The 23561-nt window shown below is 45.5% G+C and overlaps 1 protein-coding gene across 1 annotated transcript in view; it reads right to left on the minus strand.

Moving 5' to 3' along the window:
• CACNA1H (calcium voltage-gated channel subunit alpha1 H) overlaps window positions 1-23561 on the minus strand; it is a gene marked incomplete at its 5' end in the record, with an annotated part of 222698 nt that overhangs the window by 18809 nt on the left and 180328 nt on the right. The window contains 14 exons of the mRNA XM_080353920.1: window positions 2568-2638; window positions 3213-3346; window positions 4225-4334; window positions 6310-6461; window positions 13647-13839; window positions 14695-14784; window positions 15546-15671; window positions 16189-16315; window positions 18184-18368; window positions 18477-18545; window positions 18686-18809; window positions 19201-19301; window positions 19991-20425; window positions 22106-22314. Of these exons, the coding sequence (XP_080210046.1) occupies window positions 2568-2638; window positions 3213-3346; window positions 4225-4334; window positions 6310-6461; window positions 13647-13839; window positions 14695-14784; window positions 15546-15671; window positions 16189-16315; window positions 18184-18368; window positions 18477-18545; window positions 18686-18809; window positions 19201-19301; window positions 19991-20425; window positions 22106-22314 (2126 nt within the window). The remainder of the gene's footprint in view (window positions 1-2567; window positions 2639-3212; window positions 3347-4224; window positions 4335-6309; window positions 6462-13646; window positions 13840-14694; window positions 14785-15545; window positions 15672-16188; window positions 16316-18183; window positions 18369-18476; window positions 18546-18685; window positions 18810-19200; window positions 19302-19990; window positions 20426-22105; window positions 22315-23561) is intronic.

The raw sequence follows: 23561 nt of genomic DNA on the forward strand, positions 1-23561 counted from the left end.
TGCAGGACTAGTGGAAAGGACCAGACAGACAACCTTGGAGGCTAAAGTCATCTCATCAGTGTGACCACAAGGCCACCAACTGAGGTGTATGAGCTCCCCATTCTGTGTGTTCCCATAGAGACCCACGCTAACAGCCAGCAGAAAGCTGGTTTCTGTACCTAACGGTTTCTGCCTCACTCCTGAAATCGCTTGGGTATCTCTGCACTTCTTCCCAGTGTGCAGCACAGAACACACATCCACGTCCTCCAGAACCTGTCTCATCTGCAACGCCTGCTGGTGAAACATTCTTGCTCTCCAAGCTTCACAATTGCTGTGGGTTTTCAGCGTCTGGCAAAAGCAGGCTGTTGTTTATGTCCCATAACTGCTGTCACACAATGCCAGAAAAAGGCTTCGACAGCTGACTTTGAGATAAGCACAGGAATTACAGCACCAAGAAGAATTAAACTCCTGGACAGGAGCAAACTACAGACTCTGTCCTTCAGGGCACTGATAGAACGTGGAGTTCTTCACCTTTTTCTTGGCACAGAGTCCAGCTGGAGGGAGTTTCAAGCTTTGAAGACAAAGAAGAGGTATAATGTACAGTTCTGCATTTAATTAACGTGCCGTCCACAGAACAAGTGAGAAAGAAGAAGGAAAAAGAACCCAGATCTTTTGATAGGAAAGTCCCACATTTTACTGTTGCTGGCACTACAGAGCCAGGATGGCAATTGGACCAGATTCCAGTTTGTTCTCTCCATCGGGAAGAGCTCTGGCAGCTCAGCACTGACTGCGGGCTTTCTTCCTGGCAATCGATACCTGGAGTGCGGTGCAGACTGAGCTGGACTGCTGGGTACGAAGGATTCACTTTAACTCAGCCAAACGCAAAGTTACAAATCCGAGAGCAAAGTGCAGCCATGCTACAGAAAGAGCGATTTGTACACTGGAAAGCAGAGGATGTGAGAAGGACAAAAAGATTACCATCAAATAGGAGTCTTATAGAACAGATATTGCTTACAAAACTGATGAAGCCACCAGAAGTATAAGGAAGAGAATATTCAGCTTCAGCATGAGTAGTATAATTCATTATATATAGCCTTAATGGGGCCAGAGCTCATAAAGAAGAGGAAAAGACTTAAAACTGGTCTTTATAACCTGCATCATACGGCGAGATTAAAGGACTTCAGTGTTTTTCTGTTTGCCAGACTGCAAGAGATTATTTTACTCAAAAAAGAAAGAAAAAAAGTGTATTACAATACCATGGCATGGTAGGCCCATAAATGGACATTCTACATACACCACACAAAGAATTGCCCCAAAACCCTAATGAATAAACATCAAATTCATTTTTCTTGTGACTTAGCAGACATAGTCAACGAGGATTTTCCAGCTGTGGTTTTCGGCTGCTGAATTAATTGGGGTAGGAACTCTTCCCCTGCCTTTGAAATAAAAGCTGTAGCTGTATGAAGAGTGATTGCTGTTGGAGAGATCTTCCCAAACTTCGCTTTTTGTTTTCTGAATTTCACTGGAGGACAAAATGGCATTTTTATCTGCACAAGATCTGCTTGGAAAATCCCTGGGGTTTTCCCTTTGTAAGAGACTTTGGTTTGAATGTAAACTGCAAAATCCCCCCAAGGAAACAAGAAGTCTGGCCTGCAGCCACCCTATTGTTTGGTGGGGAGAGAAAACAAGGAGAGAGAGAAAATATGCTCTGCAATCACAATGCTTTCGAAAGAAAAAAACCAGACACAAATCAAATGCTTTCTTGAAATGCCAAAACAGGGGTCAGATTGGTAAATTCCACGCTTTCCTCACAGCCAAAATCTTTCACTGAAAAGGAAATCTAAATACCAAAGGGCAAATGTCTCAGATTAGAAACATCTTTATGGCAGTGATGAAAAGTAAATGGGTCTTTCCAAGAAAAGAAATTCCCCTTGTTTCCCAGTGCATTTTGAATAGATCATGGTTTGCACTTAGCAACTAACTCACAGGAGCAAATGGATCTATAAAATGTGGCCACAGGAACTGCATACTTGAAGTATCTTATCAAATATCATTAAGATTGGCAGCACCATTGTTCCTCTAGCAACTTGTGAGAATATGGTGATTTCAGCCCACACTTCAAGTTTTTAACACTCAGAAAACATGTCCCCTACTTGGCTTTTAAAGCCTGCAGCTCCTCTGTTAATAGATGTCAATGAACATCGTTACTGCTGCCTCACAGAGAAAACTGCTGAGTTGGAACCTGCCTATTTCCAGTGCTCTCACCAACAGCTTTCTCTGTCTATCCTCCCGTTTCCTGAACTTGCCAGTGAAAACTGTGTTTCAGAAGAGTTCTGCCTACAGCAATCGGCTCTCTGTTAACTCTTTTTCCATCATCCTCCTTCTCCCATCTAACACACACTATGTGAGTAGGATGTGCCATGTAAAACTCTGCTACCGAGGCACTGGTGGCAGCAGAGAAAGCTGATATCCTCCTCAGGTGGCTCCTCGTGCCAACCAAACCCGGTGGCACAGAGCTGTCCCCAGGCCTGAAAGGCACAGTCCACCAAAGGGAACAAACTGGGCATGGATGACATCTGGGGGCTTACCTGGGGAAGCGCTTGCACCACGGTGTCCAGGAGAGCTCGCATCCCAGTGGCCATTTTAAGCAGTTTCAGCACTACAATGAAGAACCAAATCCTGTTATGCAAGGCTTGGAAATAATTCAAACAAAATGCACAAAGGAAATCTAACTTCTGGTCTTGTAGGGAGGGTTTAAATCTCTCTCTGCGTCTATTCATACAGATGGCAAGCTCACTGCATCCTGGCAAGGCCCTCAGAACTTCTGAATGTCCTGACTACTTCCCACACAAATTAATGTTGAGGACATCAGTAAAACAGACTGAAAGACAGAAGAACTCCAGTATGCCCTAGCAGGAAAATGGGAGAGTGATGGGGACACACTTAATCAGTGAAGAGCATCATCTCAAGCTGTGATCCTCCCTTTGCTGCTGCTTCCCGCTCTTGTTCAATAGCAGTATAAAAGGTCTGTGATCCCAGGTTGGAATTAGAGACCAATCTAAGATGGCACTGGAAACACCAGCAAAACCCCACCTTGCTTGTCTGTGAATTGACATTTTGCAGCCTAACTGTTCTCAAGTCGAACTGAAACAGCAGGTCTAGAAGAACAAATGGCCAAACCATTTCCTGATGTGTCTGGATGGATAGTTGGAGACCTATGGAACAGGCCATACCTCTTGCTATTCTCAGCACTCGCATGATGCGTATTATTGTGGGATTGATGGGTAGTGCAGCATTCATCTCAATTTCCTCCAGAGTGATTCCCACAATTGATAAGAGAACTATGGCCAAATCCAGTTGATTCCACCTAACAAAGAGGAGAAAGACAATTAAAAAATATCACACATTTAGAGAATTACTGGTTAAGAACAATCACAAGCAAATCCCAAATGTGTCCTCTCTCATATCTGGGGCCATGATATGTCACATGTCTTAAATTACTCCAGTTGAGTATCTTCATTGATCTATAGCCTAACACTTGTAGAGGACCAATAAGATGTGAAGAAACTGAGTGACTCTCCTGCACAATTCTCCTCACAAGTAATATTGCTCATAGCAGCTTCCAACCACTCTGTCAAGAGAAATGAGGTGAACAAGCTGATTTTGTGGAAAAGTGTCCAAATCTTACCTGGTCCCCCAGCAAGTTGTCAGACCACAATGTGCTCTCACACATATTTGCTTCTGGCTAAATGTGAGGCAGAATGGAATCCATAGGTCTCCGCAGCTGGGACTGAACACAACCACTGCTGCCTTTGCCAAAGGCTTTACAAAGCCAGTAGTCTATCAAAGGACTGCTTTGGGCTGCAAAGGAGACTTGTTCTGAGGAACTCTGTGACCTTAGGCTGCCAAAATTACTCTTTTGAGGACTGTATTGATGTCAACAGGTTGTTTCTGACCTCTAAGCTGAGCTGGTCAGACGCAGGGGAGAGGGAGATATGGGGAAAAGAATGTATCTAGAATTCTCTAAGATTTCCTGAATTACCTCTGCAAAGCAGCACCAGCAGCTCTTACAACTTTTAGTTCCTACATTATAAAGTTTGTACGAATGGAGAAACAGCCCTTTGCTCTCCCTGGCACACAGCGTGTAGTACAATCATAGTAACGCTACATTTACCCAGCATCTGGCTTTGAAACTGGGTCAATCCAGCTCTATCCCAAACACGCAGGAGTTGAAAATGTTCTCACCTGTCCTTAAAGAACCTTCGGAAACCAAACGCCACCAACTTCAGAACTGCCTCGAACACAAAAACGATGGTGAACACATAGTTGCAGTACTTCAGGGCTTCATCCAGGGACTGGAAAGAGAGACATCAGTTAGACCAGCCCAAGTTATCCTTTCCTAGAGTCCCTGCAGAGGGACGGGCAGGCACAAGGCTGGCATGGGCACAGAGATGTAACACATCTAATGCAATAGCTTGCAGAGCTCAGTCACAAAACTGCACTAAATTACACAGCAAAACTCAAAGGATTAGACAATAATGCAAACAAAAACCTCATATGCACTAACACTAGTTGTGCTAAAAATGTCAAGAGTGATTAATCCTCCAACTTCAGTGCACAAAATGTTCAGTCTGGGTCAGAGAGAAAATTTTACCCCTTCCCCATCTAATAAAGTTTATTTCTTCTGAACTACATAGACTTGGGCAGAATAAAAGACTCGAGGGATCATTTTTGATTCCAGCATGGCACTCCTTAGGACAACTGCTTTGCTTAAAAGACTCAGAAAAATAAATAATGTTGGAGATGGATTAAATCTTGCCTTCTTGAAAAATGTTACATCTCTAGAGCTGGGCAAAATATGTCCATATTTGGTGCAATGTTCACGCTCTCTATAGAGCTGCTCTCGGAAGTCAGGAATCTGCAGTGTTTATACTTTAAGATGATGAGTGTTTGTAATGGATTTCATTGGAGCTGTAGGCCAACAATAGCAAAAGAATCTCGCTAGGACCTTAAAATAGATAGTTGCAGAGTGAAACAGTGATTTGGTTGGGTAGGGATTTGGGGAGAGAAGGCAGGGAGGCGAAATTCAGTTAAATGTAGTATATGTCTCTGACAACAAAAAAATGACAACAATGAACATCAAACCAGACACAATTGGAAATAAAATGCAATAGAGGAGTCTGCAAAGTAATGTCTGCTTTGTTGGCAGAGGAAGCCTCAGGCCACAGGAGAGCTCTTCTCGTCACGTTTGTGTGATGATTGTGCTTGGTGACCCCAGATATGTGGGATGTCCACGCACGGATTTTTCGGGAACAAGAGCGAAAAGTTTTTCAGATGTAGGCGCTCCTCAATAAACTACTCTCCCTATTTTTGTTCCAGTGCCTAAAATAAAATGGCAACTTAAAAGTGGGACAATTTACTATTTCATCTGAAGCACGCCGCCTGAGCATGAATTCTCCTACCATTTCTGATGGTTTGATTTCAGATTTACACCGTTGTGTTTTACATGAATATATAACCAAGTATAAATAAGACCTAATCTGGATAAACAACATTTACATGCAAAACAAAGGCTGTTATGCAAAGGAATTATGGGGGCTGAATAGCACACATTCAGCTGGCGTACAACACACACGCGTTACCCTGTGGCTTGGTGCCCCTCTGGCTTAGCTTCCAGGAGGCATTTGCAGGTTACCTGGCAGACCATGCGATACTAGAAAAGTAAATTCTGGGCCTAGAGCCCCATGAATGATAAAGCAATGGAAGATAAATAGACGCTGCAAATATACAGGCTATATGATTTATGCCAAAGGTTTTCTTGGGAAAGAAGGATTTTATGATACATAAAGGAGGGTTGTACTTAAGAGATGGTTTATTTTAAATTCACTGAGGAAGAGAAATGTTGCTGTTGCATATGTTAACTTCCGTTTTTATCTGTTAATGGAATATTCTAAAACTCTGGACTGTTTTATAGTCTGACAGTCAGTCATGGCTGGGATCAGGAGATGAAATATTTGGACTGGTCTTTTCCTAGTAAAAGTTTAGCTTGCTCTCTGTTAGCCTTATTCTGCTTTTTTATGCAAGAGCAGGGAAATCAAGCTTTTGTCTGGGGCAAGTGACTCCCAGATGGCAGAGCTGGTCTAGAGTTAGACAGAGCTGGCCTAGAGTTAGAAAGAGCTGGCCTAGAGTCAGATGGGTTGCAATACTGAGCCTGTAGCCTGCTGAGGCTTTCAGACACCAGGGGATGGACCAAGGGAATGGTGTCCTCGGGTCCTCTGCTACCCCACCCTGCTGTGTTTCCCAGCCAACACACCCATGGACGGCTCTTACCTTTGGCTGGTTGTAGTGCTCCATGGACATTGTGATGACGTTGACCCCAATGATGAAGGTGATGAAGAGGTCAAGGTAGTGGCTGGTGCAGAGGGTGTGAATGTACTTTCGTGCGGGGGAATAGTCAGCATAGTAAGGCCTGCGCTGGGCTTCTGCAGGAAAGGAAAAAGAAAGGCAATGCAGTGAGCGCAGGCCCTGCTGCATGGTTGGCAGACATCACGACACGGCCTGAGGGTCATGTCTTATACAAGCCCGGATTCAGCATGTGGGAGAACTGACTCAAGCAAGCCACGTGAATGGCCAAACGCTTCTACCTAGAACCTTCAATAACCAGAGCAGGGTTATCAAACCTCTTGTACCTGCAGCAGGGACTTCCACAGCTTTGACAACCAGGTCCATCTTAACCCCAAGTGCTCTCTGTCCTTACAGCTCTCTCTCAGGCTAGAGGACAACGTTTTCACTTAATGAGATCCCCGTCACAAACCAGAAAGGGTGAGAAGCAGGATGGAAATGAGACCCAAAGCCACGAAAAAAGCTTCACACCCAGCAAAGATGCAACTCCAGTTTTGAAGGGCTGAGGGCAGGTCTCATTGGTCTGGACTCCGATGTGCATCTCTCCTAACCTGCTGATGTCAGGCATGTTCCTCATAAGTAAGAGATGAACATAACCTGAGCTTGGCTTCTGTGAGCTGAGGCTTTTGATGTATTCTAAAGGTCTAAAGAAAACATAGCGATGCCCATAGCAAAGAAGGACACATGCGTGAGGGTGAGCAGCACACAGCATCAGCAGCAATGGAGCGGGGTGCTCAGCACTCGTCTCGACAAAGACTGTCAAAACAAACTCCTCTGGAAATATAAGAACAAGGCTGCATCTATAAAACCATTCAGGCTATGACCACATGAATTTTGTATCTCTGCCTCTGGTCATGACTCTTCCCTTCTCTTTGAAATGGGGAGATTTCTGCACATGGCCGAGTTCCTGGGGCTGTTCCAAGGAGAGTGTTTGGACACTGCCCCGAGACTGAGCTGTATTTACTCTGTGTGTCTCTCTTAAATTAGGCTGTGACCACAAGATGGTTGTGGGCACTTGGAGGGAGTCAAATTATTTTCAAGCTTAAGAACTGTAAATATTCAAAGAGTGTACTTAAGGTCAAAAGCAACATTACTGTAGATTTTGCAAATGGAAGAGACATGTTAGGTCATTCGAAGTCAGAGCAGGGCTCTTCTTAACAGAGAGGGATTTTTTTTCAAATGTTTCAGCAAATTCAGCTCTAATTGCACGATAAGCTGGGGAAATAAGGTACTTCACCTTAAAAATAAGGAGGGAAATAGGTTCAAAAGTACTCAGCGACCCTCTGAAATACATTTTCCGCTCCTCTCATCTTGCTAATATCTTTCAGACAAAGGGACTCTTGATTTTTTTTTATCTGTAGTGCAACTGATACCAGATTAGAGTCCAAAACCCTGAAATAAATGGGATGAAGGGAAACTGAATCTGCTGCTCTCTTTTAACTACTATTTTTTCTGGTAGTTAAAAGTGGAGTGGAGGCATTTGAAAAACATTTCCTCCTCACTAGGGTCATCTGGACTTTTTTTTGTGCTAATGGGTGTGGAAAAACAAGATGAAAGCAAACCCAATTGTTTTTAAATACATTTTTCTGTTGCTTTCATGTGCCTTAGTCCTACCAGTGATCTTGGACTGGTAGGGCTGTCTTTGCTATCGAGCTCAGCTAATCTTCCGATATGTCTAAAGAATAATAAAAACATTGCAGTATAATATTTATTTAAGTCTGCGCAACGTGCTTTCATGTGTATTCAGGATTATGACACACTTTTATATTTTTTTAATGGAAATGTCTTCTTGGGAATGCAAAAACTCAGCTTGTTGGGAGGTCTGAGCATACCCCAAATAGTCAAACTTTGTATTAAGGGACTATTTACTAACGGATGATTAATGGATCTCAGAAGAACATTAGCAGCGATGGGCAGTGTGTGGATACACTGGCGATAGCACATAAGGAAAACAGGCTGTAGGTGACTGCAACTAGTGCTCAACCTGCCCAAATGCAGCCATTCATTTTTGTGTTTTATAAACTACCTATATAATTCTAAAACATAATCACAAGAAGACATTTTCCACTGTAAAGCTGCTGAACAAAAAACCTTCTAGGCTGCCTGTCAGCAACACAGCTCTCTCTTTACATGGGCTGGATATACGAAGAGCAAGGAGGAACCACCTTTACTGTTAAAGTTGGGTCTGTTTTACTGTGTAAAAGTGTCTCAGAGCTCTGTGTCTGTACACTCTGTGTCTGTACACCTTGACAGTGCTCAATGTTGGCTACACCTGGTCAACTAGTTGCTCAGAAAACTTAGGATAGGTTTATCTTGGGATGCTCTTGGAAATGTCTTATTCATTTCAGATGCACTACATCCCTTAAGCCAGGTTAACAGATGAAAAAGAAACTTCTGGGGGCACACATACAAGGACAGCCTGGGATAAAGTCGACAACGCTTCAAAACACATGCAACAACATAGTCATGCTCGGTGCAGTAACCCATGCAATGTCCATTAGAGGAGATACCGCTCATGCGAGGCTCGGGGCAGTGAGCAGGGGTGCGAGGAAGGACAGACCAGCGGCTGCTCTCGGCGATGCCGGTGTTAGGCTGGGGTGACCTGTGAAGGCAGAGGGTTTGCAGCAGGGTGACAGCGATGAGGGATCAGCCACACGGCTCCTCTGAGCCCCTTGAGCAGGCAGAGGGCTGCGTTTCAGAGCCCCAAGGCTCCCAGCTCTGCTGGGTCACCATTCATTCCTGGTCCCTTTACGAACAGTTTTACTTCAGCCAACAGCACAGCAAGCAGCTCTGGCCTCCTTGCAGTTCATGCACACATTTTGACACCTCTTAGTAAGAATATACGATGCTATTCTCCTCAGTTTGGATCTAAGTGTTCACTGCACACACCTATTTCTATAGCCTGCTCAACCAGAGCCATGGGGTCTGAGAAGAGTGGACCATGGGGATGTGGGCACAGCAAACAGGGGAGATCTAGTTCATCATTAATTACAGTAGGCAAAATGTAACCTGTGCCTGATTTCTCCATGGAAATGGTTTCTGGGATAAGACTCTGATCAGCCAACTGGCAGAATGATATCAAACACAGCCAAGTATCCCTTCAGCTGCAGCTGATGGTTTGAATTCATGGAAATGCAGGAGGGAAAGGAGAAACCACCAAACGTGTGCAAAAGGAAAAAACCACAGTCCTTTCTCGCCCTCACTTCTAGACGTTGGCTAATGCTTGAACGTCACCTCTCTGAAGAGTATTTAAACTTCTTTGCTTCTGATTCTGCTGACATGAAAATTAATGAAGCACTGTCTCCCAGCTTAAAAGCATTTAGGTTGGCATTACAATCACTAGCTACAGCTTCTCCATTATTCTCCTCTGCATGAAACATTAGAAAGCCCTAATGGGTTTATATGCATGCTTGGCACAGAGTAGCTTGATACCTGCAGCTGCCTGGAAAAATAAGCAAGATGGTTTGATAATTCCCTAGTTGGAAATACTAAACACTCAGATATGCAGCGCCTAAAATTTTAGTTACAGCTCAAATGTTTCTGCTGGATACAGAGATGGTTGTGGCATTGAGAAGATGGACTCATTTAAATACCACTGAGTGCTGCCCATGATTGCTCACCCCTAGGGAGAAAGGCAGCTCTGCTGGGTCTTACAACAAAATTCCTTCTGCAATGCCCAGACACTCAGCTCTGTACTGGGAAAGGCCTCAGAGAAACGCAGCCATGGCCACAGTGCCGTACAGAGTGGGAATCAGGAGAAAGCGTTTGCATTTTTGCAGTTTTTGGGGTCTTCCCAGGGACCAGTGACTCGGTGACACTATTAAAAGGCACTTTGTGCTCCCCAGCTCAGGCCTCCCTGGGGCTGTATCAGGCATTTCCAGCTTTTGGCACAGTGTCACCCAGACCCCGCTCGCAGCCTTTGAAGCCCAAGGTACCGCCTGCGTTTGACCTGACATCGAGCTCTGCTCGGCGGGCCAGCGGCTGCTGGAGTCACAGCACATACAGGCGGGTTGGATTCGGCCCCGTATCCTGAGCGCAGAGGAGATCAAACTGATCCATGTGGTTTTAATCAAAAACTTTACTGTGGGGAGGTTTGTTTCTGTGTCTGTCTTCTGAGAACCTCACTAAAAGGTTAGGAGCTGCAAGATTATTAAATTACGCTACGCTTATTTACATAGTAGATATAGCGGATGGAGGTAGCCACTGTGTCAGAGATGTGGGTTGAAGGAGACCTTCCTGCCAGGCTCATGAAAGGCCAGAAAAGTACCTCCAAAACAAACATGTGATGGTTCCCCATCCCACCTGCACGGGGTGTGATGAAGGAGCTGTGTCCTGCTGCAGGGCTGTCCCCTCCGCGGAGAAAACCCTCTGCCAGGCTCACTGCTTTGCACACAGGGTCCAAATCCTGGACCCAGTCTGCAGAGCCTGGGATTCGTATCCAGGGCCAGCTCAGTGGGATGGTCCTGGCACAGATAAACTGAGGCTTAACATATTTCCAGGCTTAAGCCCAAACCTACACTGGCTCAGTGGTGCATTTCTGTGTGTGCAGGTACCTACAGGTGCCCAAAGACCTCAATACACAGAAACACGGGGTTGCTATACACAGAGGATGTTACAGACAGGAGACAGGACACAAAGACAAGGTGCCAGGCAGACAGGGCGAGTCCAGATGGACGGGTGTTGCTCAGATAGTACATCTGTTAGCTACGCTGGATTTTACTCTTGTTAACAGCCCTAATTCTTCCTCCCCATCACTGTGCAGCATCCCACGCCTGCACGTGCACACAGACACTCCCCCCCAGAGACTCTGCCACGCACGGCACCAACCACATCTCACATCTTTCTGAGTCTGCCACGTTTTTGCATCAAATACATCATCTTCTAAATTACCCAGGAGATGAAAACTCCTCCCACTTAAATTAAAAATATCCATTAAAATGTAATCTTCCAAAATTTGTATCAGATATTCAATTTTACCTCGTTAACAACTCAGATTTGGATGCCAAGCTGTCCATACTCAACAGAGGCAGGTAGGAGACCTCAGAGCAGACGATCTGGGGTAACCTCCTCAAGCTCAGCACATGGCCAAATGTTTAGCCTCTGGGTTGCTATATTGGACTTGACTGGCTTCCAGCAAGCTGTCCTCCTTCCTGCGTGCTGTCGGTGAAACGTTACAACCCACATCTGTACAATGCTTGGGTCTGCGGTCTGAAATATCTCCTTAACTCTATCCTTCAAGATAGCCGGATAAAGAGGGGTGATGTAGCAGTGTCCATCACTTTGACAAGGACTGGCTCTTTTTGGTGTCTAAGCAGCAAGCCACAGACAGGCTTGTAATAACATTTACTTACTAATCAGGAACATCAGCTGGCTGTGGTTAAGTTATCCCTCCTTACCTGTGCCCCAGTCTATTTTGTCTAAGGATGCTTAATGTTCTTTGTAAATAAACTTTTTTTTTTTTGCTTAGGAACTTTGAGTTTATCTGATTGTCTACTTGGATCAGCACATTGGGGTAGAAATACTGCACAAGCAGGAGGACTCTTGAGAGCCTGACACTGATTTTTCTCTTATTGTGTTGGAAATGCTGCCTTCAGGATTTCTACTTCTAATCCTAGCTGGAGCCTCCAACTCAAAAACCAAGATGGGAAAAGGGAAGTGCACTTCAACTCTTCTAAATTACTGAACAGATTCAACATCTGTTTGCAGCTGACTAGTTTGATCTCGACTTCATTTTAATCCAGCTAACTCAACTCAGAACTAGCTAAAGAGAAATGGGCTTGGCCTTCACTGTAGTGTCACGTCAGTCTGTCATTAAGATCCTGTGGAGACCATGGTGTAGATATTTAGTGCTGAGGTCTCCCACAGCTTTATTAAAACCACAAGAGCAGGACAGGAGCTGTGTGGGATGCCTGCCTTCTGACTCAAGCGTGAATGGATGGAGGAAATCGGTTGGGGTTTCTACTAGCAAAGCCTTTGACTGCTGTGTCCTGAGAGTCAGGAAAAAGACTATGCAATCTAACTGCAGTTTTCCCAGCTGAAAATGGATACCTATGGCTTGATGTTTGGGAGACAACTAGCCATTTGTCACAATGAGATATTAGGTCCTTGCAGGAGATTACAGAGGGCGGCACAGCACAAGGCAAAGAGCTGCAGGGCTGCAAGCAGGGCCAGAAGCACTGAAGCCTTATGCCTGACTAAGCTCATCCTTGATCACAGTGGACAAGCCATGTTCCCTCACTTCTAAAAATGCTTGCCATCATCTAATGCAGGCCATCCCTGTTCACTCCAACTGTCTGGGAGGTCAGGGTGGCCGTTTTCCTGGCAGTTTCCCTGGGAATACTCACCAGATGCTACAGGCAGCTTGTCCCTGCCAAGGAGCAGTGGAGGTGAGAATTAATACATGAGAACCCCTGGGAAGTTTTGGGTTAGGAAAGGAGTACAAGCTCAGGTGTTTCTCTGGGCTGGTTTGATGGTACCTACTAGATCCAACTAAGAAGCCAATTTCTGCTAAAGGTGTTCTTTTGTACCCTAGTGGCCCTGCATCTGGCCAGTATTTCCATGTAGACCATTTGCAAGGACAAACTGAGTCCCAGCACGTTGCTCAGCACTGAATGGCTCCCCCGGCCTGTGATGGGGCCAGCATCTCTTGTAATGGACATCTCCCAGAGAAGAACTGTTCTGGACAGCCCCATTTTGGGGCTCCCTTCCTCTCCCCAGGGCCGTCGGTTTGTTCATGCCCTTCATGCAGCATGTCTGTGGCATGCGGGGCCATGCGCTAGGACTCTAAAAAGCATCGCAACTATTTTGTCTACGAAAAGAACTAATAAATCAAACCACCACCATCATCAGATGCAAGCGGCACATTAAGCCACAGGGCTACCCTGGGGACTGGCCTTCACGCACCCGGTAACCATTGCAGCTGTTTACTCACTGTGTCCCTCGGTCACACCGCAAGCTCCTGCTCGGTGCTTGGGACACGTTTGCCTTGCAGAGCACGATAGAGGACTCTGCTTGGAGGAGGATTTTTCTCCCCAGCCAAGTAAACAGGTAATGCTTTACATCAGGCTTGTAGAGGACAATTCCAGGGTGTTGGCAACCCAAGACTTAAGGTACCGCCAAAGAGGTAACGAAGCAAAACAACCTCTTGAATCCCATGGAAACAAAACCGAAGGAAAAAACGAAAGTCTTGCTTTGGGAGCAGGCAGGGCTCAGAAAGATTTTGGTTTGTAACGCAGTCTACCGACCAGACAGGTATATCTCCTTACTCCTGCGCTTTTTCTCCAAGCGTCTCAGGCGCTTCTCCTCCCGACGCCGGGCCTCCTCCGCCTCCTGGTGCTGCCGGCACTTGTGAAAGTTCTCCACCACCACCCCGACAAACATGTTGAGCACGAAGAAGCTGACGATGAGCAGGAAGGAGATGAAGTAGAGAAGCATCCAAGGGTTATGGTTCTGGATGGGCTGGTGAGGTGGAGAATTAAAAAAACAAGAGAGTAGAGAAGTGGCACAGACAAGATGTGTATAAGTCAGGATATTGGGCTCTCTGTAGCAAGAGGACAGCACAGTACATACACTTTTGTGGGGAGGATGAGAGGGCTGTGATTAGTTCGGAGTTTTTTCCCAAAACAGTTTCCTCTCATTCACTTTCTCACCAACTAGAATTTTACTTTTGTTGTAAACTCCATCCTAGCCTCTGTAAATTGGTTTAGAGGATTTAATTATTTTGGCATTTATTTCATACAACTTGAGATAAATCTCAGTGGATGCGCATCACCACACCTGGAGATCACTTTAGTTAAAGATAGGCTCCAGCTTATTAAGTTTTTTGAGATGTGGGCTCATGGTTAATGTTTCTCTGTTATTATGAGATCTCCAGAAGCAGAGGAAAATTAAACACAAAGTGTTACTGTAGCTATGACGGGGCACTACTCATCTAAGACTCTTGATTTTCCTTTGGAAATGCCACATAACATGCAAACTTAACAATGCCTCCTTTGCAACACTCCTGTTTGTTTCCCATCTCGTGTGAGTTTGCTCTTGTCATGCTTTCCATGAAGCCACAGTGCAATGGCACGTGTGGCCCTCCTCAGGTACCATCACTCTAATTATAAAGCCCATCATCAGTGCCTGTTTGTGTACTACATGGGGTGCAGCCACTGTAAAAGCTACTCAGTGGAGAACCCTGGCAACCCAACGAGTAGTCATGACCTCGAGAAGGTCCTATAGCTCTGCTCCTTCCTGGACTTCAAAAACATCAGAGTCACCCAGGCATGAGGTTTCTGAGAGCAACACATCTGGACTCTGCAGCACATTTACCTGTTGGTCAATGCCCACGGCATCCAAACCATCGTACATGATGTTCACCCAGCCATCTTTGGAGGAGAGGACAAACAAGGACATGAGGGCCTATGAGAAAACAAACAAATAATCAGAAAAGACTGATCTTGCATTTTAGTCTCCAGAAAAGAAACTAACAACAGACAATGCTCAACAAAACCAATCCACAGCTCGTAACACATCATCTGGCCTAGAGCTAGTGGAGAAATGCAACATATAGTGGCTTGTTTTTACCTGTTTCCATATCTGGCTTGAAAGTGAGCAAACTATGGTTGTTAATGGTCCTTTTCCTTCAAATATAGGCTGACTTTTGCTCAGATACATCAGTCTTTCTGGTCACCAAAGCACAATTAAAACTCAATATGCCAGGCTGGCCCAATGTCCTTGGGTTTTAAAAGGCAATAATATATCCCAGCTCCTACTATGGGCTGTCCTGCTTTTCAGCCAGTATTTTTTGTCACCTTTTTTTCACCTTATCACCTTTCACCTTTTAAGCACCTTATTTTTTTTCATTTCCAAACATAATAGCTACAAGTCAAGACACTAAAAGTGACACTCGAGGTCTATACATGAGGGACTGCAAGCAAAGCCAGTGGCTTTAAGACAACACTCTCCTATAAAGAAGGAATTGTGTAACCTTAGTAAGTCTGTCTGCAAGATATGAAGAGAGGACCTGATCCATTTTTACCTGCTTCTGATAGATGAATGAATGCCTATATTGTTTTTGGAAACTCCCTATGATGGAGGTTCTGCACCCTCCTCAAGGAATACATTTTAAGTGCTCATCCACTAGAAACTGGTACAGAAAATCCCTTTGATGAGGACTTTACCTGTCCCAAATTGTCAAAGTTGTACTTCCGCCGAACCCATTTGTAGCGTGCATTGGTGCAGTCAGTCTTGGTAGTGATGTTTTTTACATCAGGACCATCACAGTAGTAGAACTTGCCTTTAAAAAGCTGTATTTGAAAAGCAACAAAAAAAGAAACAGAAAAGGAAGCAGCTTTGAATAGTTTGTCCCCTGACTGATCTTTATTTCCCCTAGCAGAGTTGTTTGCCAAGTTCAAATTCCTTTCCCTCCAGCTCAGATACTTAACACATATGGCATGAAACTTTAGGACCTGAGACATCATTGTGTATCCGCTCAGCCACAGAAGGAAGGTGATCCTGCAGGCCTGCCCTGTCTTGTTGGGAAGATGACAACCCCTCCTCTGAGGAAGAGATATTCTATATAACCCAGCACACAAAGCTGGGAGGGATCTGGGGAATTAGTCTTTTCCCTCCCCATCCCTCAGGCAGGCTTGGCTGGTGCTGAGCTGTTCATCCCCTGGGTCTTCTTTCCCAACACCCAACTGAAATCTTCCTTTGGAGAGATTTAAGCTCATTACTTCCAACTTAACCCCAGGTGGTGAGAAAAGACAACTTCTGTTTTGCAGCAGTGACTTACAGGTGGCCGTGGTAAGGGAAATACTTTACCTGGACCCCTAAAATCCCAAAGATAATGAAGAAAGCACAGCAGATGAGAACAATATTCCCAATAGGCCTCAAGGAGGAGATCAAGGTTTCTACCACCAGCTTCAGCCCTGGAGCTCTGCTGATGACTCTGGAAAAAATGGCAAAATGACAAAAACTTTTAATTTTCATGCATGTCCCGTTATTACAGTTGCTTTTCCACAATCTTCCTCTACCTGTGGCCAGCGTTCAGAAACCATTAGTGACTTATGTTCTGGAAAACCAGAACATTCACAGTCACATTAGATGGAATTAAACAGTGTGAGGCACCCTGTCAGCAGAGTGTTGGGCAGTTGCTTACCCCTAACAGCAAAGAGGAAATAGTCTCTATGGGCAGAATATCACAGAGGTTCCCACAACAGGGTTATTTGTTAACTCGAATCCCCTCTGTGGTCTCTCTGACCCAAGCAGAGGGGCACACACCAGGCAGGAGCCTCTTTCCTACACATCCCATGTAAAAGCTTCACAGTGGTACTGGAGAGTGTATCATCATCCACCTCCTGGCTCTCCCATGTGCGTATGAAAAATGTCTTTGCACACCTAAGTGTAATGAGCCCAAGCAAGATTTTCTGGGAATGTGGGGGCTTTGACTGAAGAACATCAAAGCTTTTTTTAGGAGGGGTCAGTAGAGGGGAGAAGGTACAAGTCCTTGCAGGCAGCTTGAGCTTGCACGGCTAACGATGCTTTCATGGCTGCCAAACACAGAGAAAAAGGAGATTCGTATGCTGCAGGGACAAAGAATTTCAACAGGGTCTTGTTTGGCAGCAAATAACGTGGAAGGCTGAACTGTACCTATCAAGTGTTAGGAACGGTCCCTGGAGTAACCCTAGAAGAAGCTGTGATAAGTGAAGCTGTCATGAGAGGTGATGAATTCCTCTCTATTAATAGGATCTGGCCTAGTTATTCTCCAAGACCAATTCCCTTTTTTCCCCTTACATTTACTTATGAATAGCCTATGCCCCGATTTCAGTTCCTAGACAGGTATGTTAGGTTCCCCGAGGTGCCACTAGGCCAAGGCTTGTCCCGAGTGACCCAGAGTGGCTCCTGGTGACCCAGCACTGCAAGAGGACCCTGATGCCACCAGCAGAACAGAGTACAGGAGCACGAGAGGAGACAGAAACCCTCACACGGTTACTTGTCACTAAGGAAATACAGAGCAGCAGACAAATAACTGTTGTTCTTGTGGTCATAAGCCCAAAGAAGATTGCCTTTTCCTATTATTCTCATGACCAAACAGCTTTTCATCAGAAAGCCTACAGGTCTCAGAAGGTGCCAATCTTATTTCCCCTGAAATTTCATGAAAAAAGGCTTGTGCTTCTTGTCAAACAGGATAGAAATAGAAGCCATGAGCTTATAAAAATCCCCCAAGCACTAACACTCTTTATTATTGCATAATCGTAAAGAAAACACAAATTCTCTTTATTCGTTTTCTCAAATACGTAAAGCATCTCCTCTTCCTCTTCCTAGCTGAGAGCTAAATTGTTTTGCAGTAATATTAGATATGCAGCCACGGGAGAGCAGGTATAGGTGCTGGAGCTTATCAAATTATTGTCAGCACCTGTTCAATTGCAAATTTTCTCCCAGCCAACGTGACCTCTTTGGTTGGGAATTACTGGGGGGTTGTGCAGTTTAACAAGGAGCCAGACAGATTTGTAAAACGGTGATAAAAATGCAGCGTGGAGGAGGCACTCACTGCACTAACTGCCTGAGAACGATAACACCTCTCACTCCAAACTCCATCTGCTCTTTTCCATGCTGGAGAAGATGAATTATATAATAACTAATTTCACTGTTTTCAAACAATTTCACTAGATAAGAGCTCCCCAAAAATGATTCTACCCATACTGTGTTTCAGCTCATTGTGTTATTGAGCAAGACCTTGATGGATCATGGGCATTTTTTCAAACTTTTTGATCTATCAACACAAAGAAAACTCAGCCACCCTCTTGGTGATCGTACCGGAGAGGTCTCAACGTCCGCAGAAGTCTCAAAACGCGAAGGACACCCAGGATCTTGGCTCCGCCTGCCGATGCCATGGAGACAATAATGTCAATGATAGATACAAAGACCAGGACTCCATCCAGGACATTCCAGCTGCTCTGCAGGTAGGTGTTCTCCCCAGAGAAAAAGCCAAGAGCTACCACCTACAGCCAGGAGAAGAGAGACATTTAATCTTCACCTGGATTACACCTATGTCATGTTCTGGTCTTTGCCAGGACTCACTAAGGGCCATGGGATGAAGATGTAATTACCTTAACCATCATTTCAGCCACAAAGATTGCAGTGAAGATGTAATTAGAAACACTTAAGAATATCCTTTCCTGTAAAACACAGAACAACAAAAAGAGGCAAGTTATTTAAAGACATTAGAAAACAAACACCTTTCATCTTGCAGGGTCTCGCCCTGACAAGACTAAGATCTGAATGTTGGATCAAGGAAGAAAATGACTCAGGTACTCACTGTGCTGTGTGGATCTATGTCTGGTCGCTCCAGTGCTATAGTGATGCAGTTGAGAAATATGAAGACCAGCACGACATGATCGAACATTTTGTGAGCAATGACCTTCTGGCACGTCACTCGGAACCTGAAGAAATGGCAGGGAGAAGAACATCCTTCAGATATTTGGGTCAGCAAGAGACTCCCACCCAAACGGCGGGTCCTAGAAAACCTTCAGCAGCATCATCCCAGGTGATAAGCGAGTCTCTCCACAAGCTTCAGCTGTTATAATCAATGCTGTAAACAAGTTCTAATAACAGCTACTATTAATGCTGGTTAAACCACACTTCTTGGACAGGCATGGAGCGAACCATGCAACATGCCCACATGCAACAGAAAAAGTCACCTGAAAATAAGAGATTTCTAAAACAGTGCTTCTGCATCAGAGAGGGATGTTTCTCAAGGGAAGGCTAACTAGAAATGTAGGATTCCATTACCACAAAAACCTGGTGGGTCGGCATTTCACTGGGATTTCTTACCTATTCTGTGGGGAAAACAAGTAGAGGGACCAGTCTTCATGAGTCTTGCACCACTGTGGTTTGTAGGGCTCCAGGACTTTACGAATCCGGTAGCAGTAACTCTGGAGAGAAAAGAAAAACCACCTTTTCTTCCTCTTTTATTTTCCTGCCTCTTCAACTTCCACAGTCCTTTTGGGAAAGGGGGTAGGACCATAGCACCTGTAGGTGATCATGGCTTTTGGGACAGAGCTGTGGCAGAACTGTCACATTGTCCAACAAAATGGAGAGGAAAGGGGTGGAAGTAAAGGGCTGTTGTACAGTGAGCTATGGACATATCAAAGCAAGACTTCTAGGCTGGCGTCATTTTGAGATCCAAAGTTGTGTCAAAACCAAAAATATCTCAATCAACCAAAAAGTTAAGTAGAAAACATTCTTTCCAGGCTTTCAAGCCTAGATGCCAAACAGCTTTTGTGAGCAGAGACATCAGCTATCTGTTGTGCCCACAGCTCGTTTTTGGAGGCATCCTGGGCCAGTGGGACAATCTCTACTAGTCCAAAAATTAGGCAAACGCATGTACAACCCCTTGCAGTTTGACCTTTTAAGAAACCACCGCAATGTAAGAGCCCAACCCATTAGCTGAAAAAAGCCCACCCTCTTAGGAAGTGGAGGCCCTTTCCTTGGATCAGGATTCATGTTGTTTACACCAGCCATTAGGCAATAACACATTATTTCCAAGCTGCATTTTTAATCAGCCTTCTTGGAGTAGAAAAGCCACTTAATGCATGACCACCCAATTTCCCCCTCAACTCACATCCTCCATGTCATCCTCGTAGTCCATGGCATCCTCTTTGTGGCCATCGACACGCAGGAAGAACTCGCTGGGGACGTGAACCATCTTGCCATTGCAGTCTTGGTACTCGGCGGGCAGAACGGCCATGGGGCTGATGCTGAGCGAGTGGTGCATGGTGGGCAACTGGAGCAGCTCAGGCAAGTCCAGGGTGCTGCGGTAGTCCAGGGACTCTGCCCGGCGGTGCAATGAGGGCCTACTGACCGTGCTAGACTTGGCGTCATCGGAGTCATCGTCTGTGCTGCCTTTTCCCTCCCCAGAGAGCAAGGACTCTCGTTCTCCCGACTGGTTCTTCTTCTTGAGGCTTGGGGCTCTGCCCAGGCTATTCCAGCTCGAGCGTCGGCTTCCCCAGTTGCTGCTGGTGCCCCAGTTGGCACAAGGGGAACTGCGGAGGCTGGACTGAGAGAGGAGAAAGACATTTGAGGGTTTGTTTCCTGGAGGAAGCCAAAGCATTTTGTCCAGGTTAGAAGAGCCTTCTTATTGCAAGTCACGTCTTCCCCTTCCAGCTCTCCTCACTGCTCTGATTTCATCCCGCCAGTGCCTTGAGCTGAGAGCCAAGCACCCAGCTGAACCCACACTGAAGGAATTCCTTGAGCTACACCTGTACATCAACTACTAATCTCCTGTCCTGCACGACTTCTTACTGTCCTAAAACGAATTGTGCATAAAAACTGAACCCAAGGACACTACTGCCATTTACCTTTGCTAATGTTCAAGTGGTTTGAACCCACAACCTCCCTGGCTTCCAAAGCGGGTCTGGCACCCAAGTCACCCGAGTGTCTGCTGGAAGCTGTGCCCCTGTTTGCATGACTTTCTCTTCAATTTGCTGCGTAAGCAGATGGAATGAATGTTTCTCTTACAGCAAATTTCTGGCACTGAGCAGTGTGTCAGTGCACTTTGGCTGGCAGGTAGTTGCCAGGATGAGAACAATTAAGGTCAGAGCAGAAAAGCTAGAAGAAAAACTCCTTTTCCCTCCATGGCTTCCTCCCAGTACAAAATGAGGCAAACCGCTTTCCTCCTCCTTCTCAGTGCTGGCCAGCTCTGCTCTGACTGCTTCATCTTCCTTTGGCTGGTGGCACTAATGTGCTCTCAGAGAAAGGATTCAACCCATGTACAACGCTCTCCAACAACTCACAATCCCATGAAACCCCAAGGCAAACAACAGTCATGTCTATTTTCTTTTCAAAAGCATTACCTTGACTAAGCAGCTTACCAAAGGGGATAGTGGCTCTGTCTCTGTGTGAAGTGCCTTCACGGTCCGCTGCCTTGATTTGAACATGATATTGCAGTTACAGAGCAGAGGAATGGGATAGATAAGCAGCAGTAGAAATCCACTTTGTCTATTAACTCTGCTGCTTCTGTTTTCACAGAGCTGCCCTCCTGCTCCCCTGTCGCAGGCAAAATGCAATCAGTCGCCACATCTCTGCTCTAGGAGCTGTGCCTAGTGGCAATGGGTCAGCTCATATGTCCTCTTTTCCTCTGTTTCCATTTCAATAAGGCCACTGCACTGGAGCTGCAGCTCAGCTGCTGTGTTGGTGAGGACAAATGCTTCATTTCCCTTGACACAAAGTGGATTCAAGATGCAACCCTAAAACACCGCAGGGGGAAACAGGCCTCGTGCTCACAGGAACACTTCAGAGCTTCTCCAAGGCACCACAAAATGGGCAGTGTGGTTTGCAAAAGATGCCTCCTCCTCCTCCTCCTCCTTAGAGGTTTGCTGGAATTACTGCATGAACTTACAGCTTGTCTCAGGTTGCATCTCTCTGGTGAGGTGGCTTGGCATAGAATTCCAATCAGATACTAGGCAGGAAAACACTGAATCCCAGTACATCTCTGTCTCCCCTTTCATATACTCACTGTCCTTGACTGTTAACTTGTCACTGTCCTGCCCCAGCATTGCATGCCCGTTCATTTCTCCCTCCTGACTCTGTTCTCCTCCTGCTTTTCCACATACTTCTCACATCTATCGCTCTCCTTTTTCTTTTCCAGCAACGCACATGCACACACACACACACACACACATATATCTCATCTGTGCCACTTGCAGGCACTTGAGAGTCTTCAGCAAAAGGAACCTACCAAGGACTTCTGATCGCAGCTCAAGGGGTCTAGCGAAGCGTTACTCCCTCTCCTCGAGTCCACAAAAGTGTGCACTGAGTCCATGTGCGGGGAACACTTTGGCGTGGGCATTGGTGTGGCAGCGGTGCGCATGATGATGGGCGGTGGCATGCTGCCCCTGCCCTCCAGGTGTCCGTTTGGGGTGACCGTGAGCGAGTACATCTTCATCTCTGCGGAGAAGGGGAGAGAGAACACGAGGTGAACGCTCAGCTACACAAATCACCCTTCAAAATGGACACTGCTCCTTGGGTCTCCTAGGAACTCCACCAAAGGGAGATGAAATGTTGTGGGCAATAAGATCATCCCCACCACGCTGAAAGGCAAATGTCACAGCATTTTAAGAGGCATTCAGTCCTGCGTGGACTTGGAATCCATTGCCCTCCAAAAGGAGCTTCTTTTGCTGTTTCTTGGGATTTAGAGCGGAGTTACAGTTTTGGCGGGTTGGGAGAGAGTTTCCAGGGAAAGGACATCGTGGACTGTCTAAAGTCACCCTGGGAAATTAACCTCTTCTTGTCATGCAGTCTTGCACAGAGATTTTTATGCTCCAAGTTCCTGCATGGGGAAGGCACTAAGCAAACATCAGTTTTTGTCTTTAGTCATCTGTTCAGGGGACAGGAAATGGAAGCTGCTTTTACACATCCACCCATCTAGAAGAATAAACCTCCTGTAACAGGAAACCTAATGGCACATCGCTGTGGTAATTGCAGAAAGCACCTATTTTTTAGCTGGATGGCAAGTACAGACCACAAAAACCATATTCATACTGAAGACAAACCAGACATAACACCACCAGACCTATAAAGTGCTGTAATACTCAAAACCAAAAGCCTAATTTCAAACATAAAACTAAAGCTGAACTAGCTCCTGTCTTACTTGGCTTAGTCAGTTTTAGTTTAATAACTGCAGAATCAATCTTAAGGAGAGGGAAGGATGGGAGCATCCGCAAGGAGCAGCAAACAAGTACAAGTTTGCAGTGAGAAATCCAAGCAAGTGCATTACCCCTCCTATTTCTCTTCTCCTGGCTGCTTTTGTAATGCAGTGTGCTTTTATTGTATCATCTGTTTAGTTGCTGGCTTGTACACAAATACCTGATCTGCACCACAGAAGTCCACAGGAACACTGCCATTCACTTTGAGAGGTGGAAGATCCAGCTCAAAATTTGCCAATCTGCAATACACGTTCCTCTTGCCAGTGTATCTGTTTACAGACCAGCGGCATTATAATAGAATCGTTAACGTCCTTATGCTGTTTAGTTACCGCTTGGCGCCTATGAGGCTTATGGAGACACACAATTACTCATGGACTTTGACTGATGGCAAGTTCAGCCCTGTTTTCTATTCCTGTATTACATAAGAAGAGGTGACAACATTTCTTTCACCTAGAACTCTCTTCTTATTTGAACTGGCTTGGCAAACGG

This window comes from Nesoenas mayeri, assembly GCF_963082525.1.
Source record: "Nesoenas mayeri genome assembly, chromosome: 15".
Taxonomy (NCBI): domain Eukaryota; kingdom Metazoa; phylum Chordata; class Aves; order Columbiformes; family Columbidae; genus Nesoenas; species Nesoenas mayeri.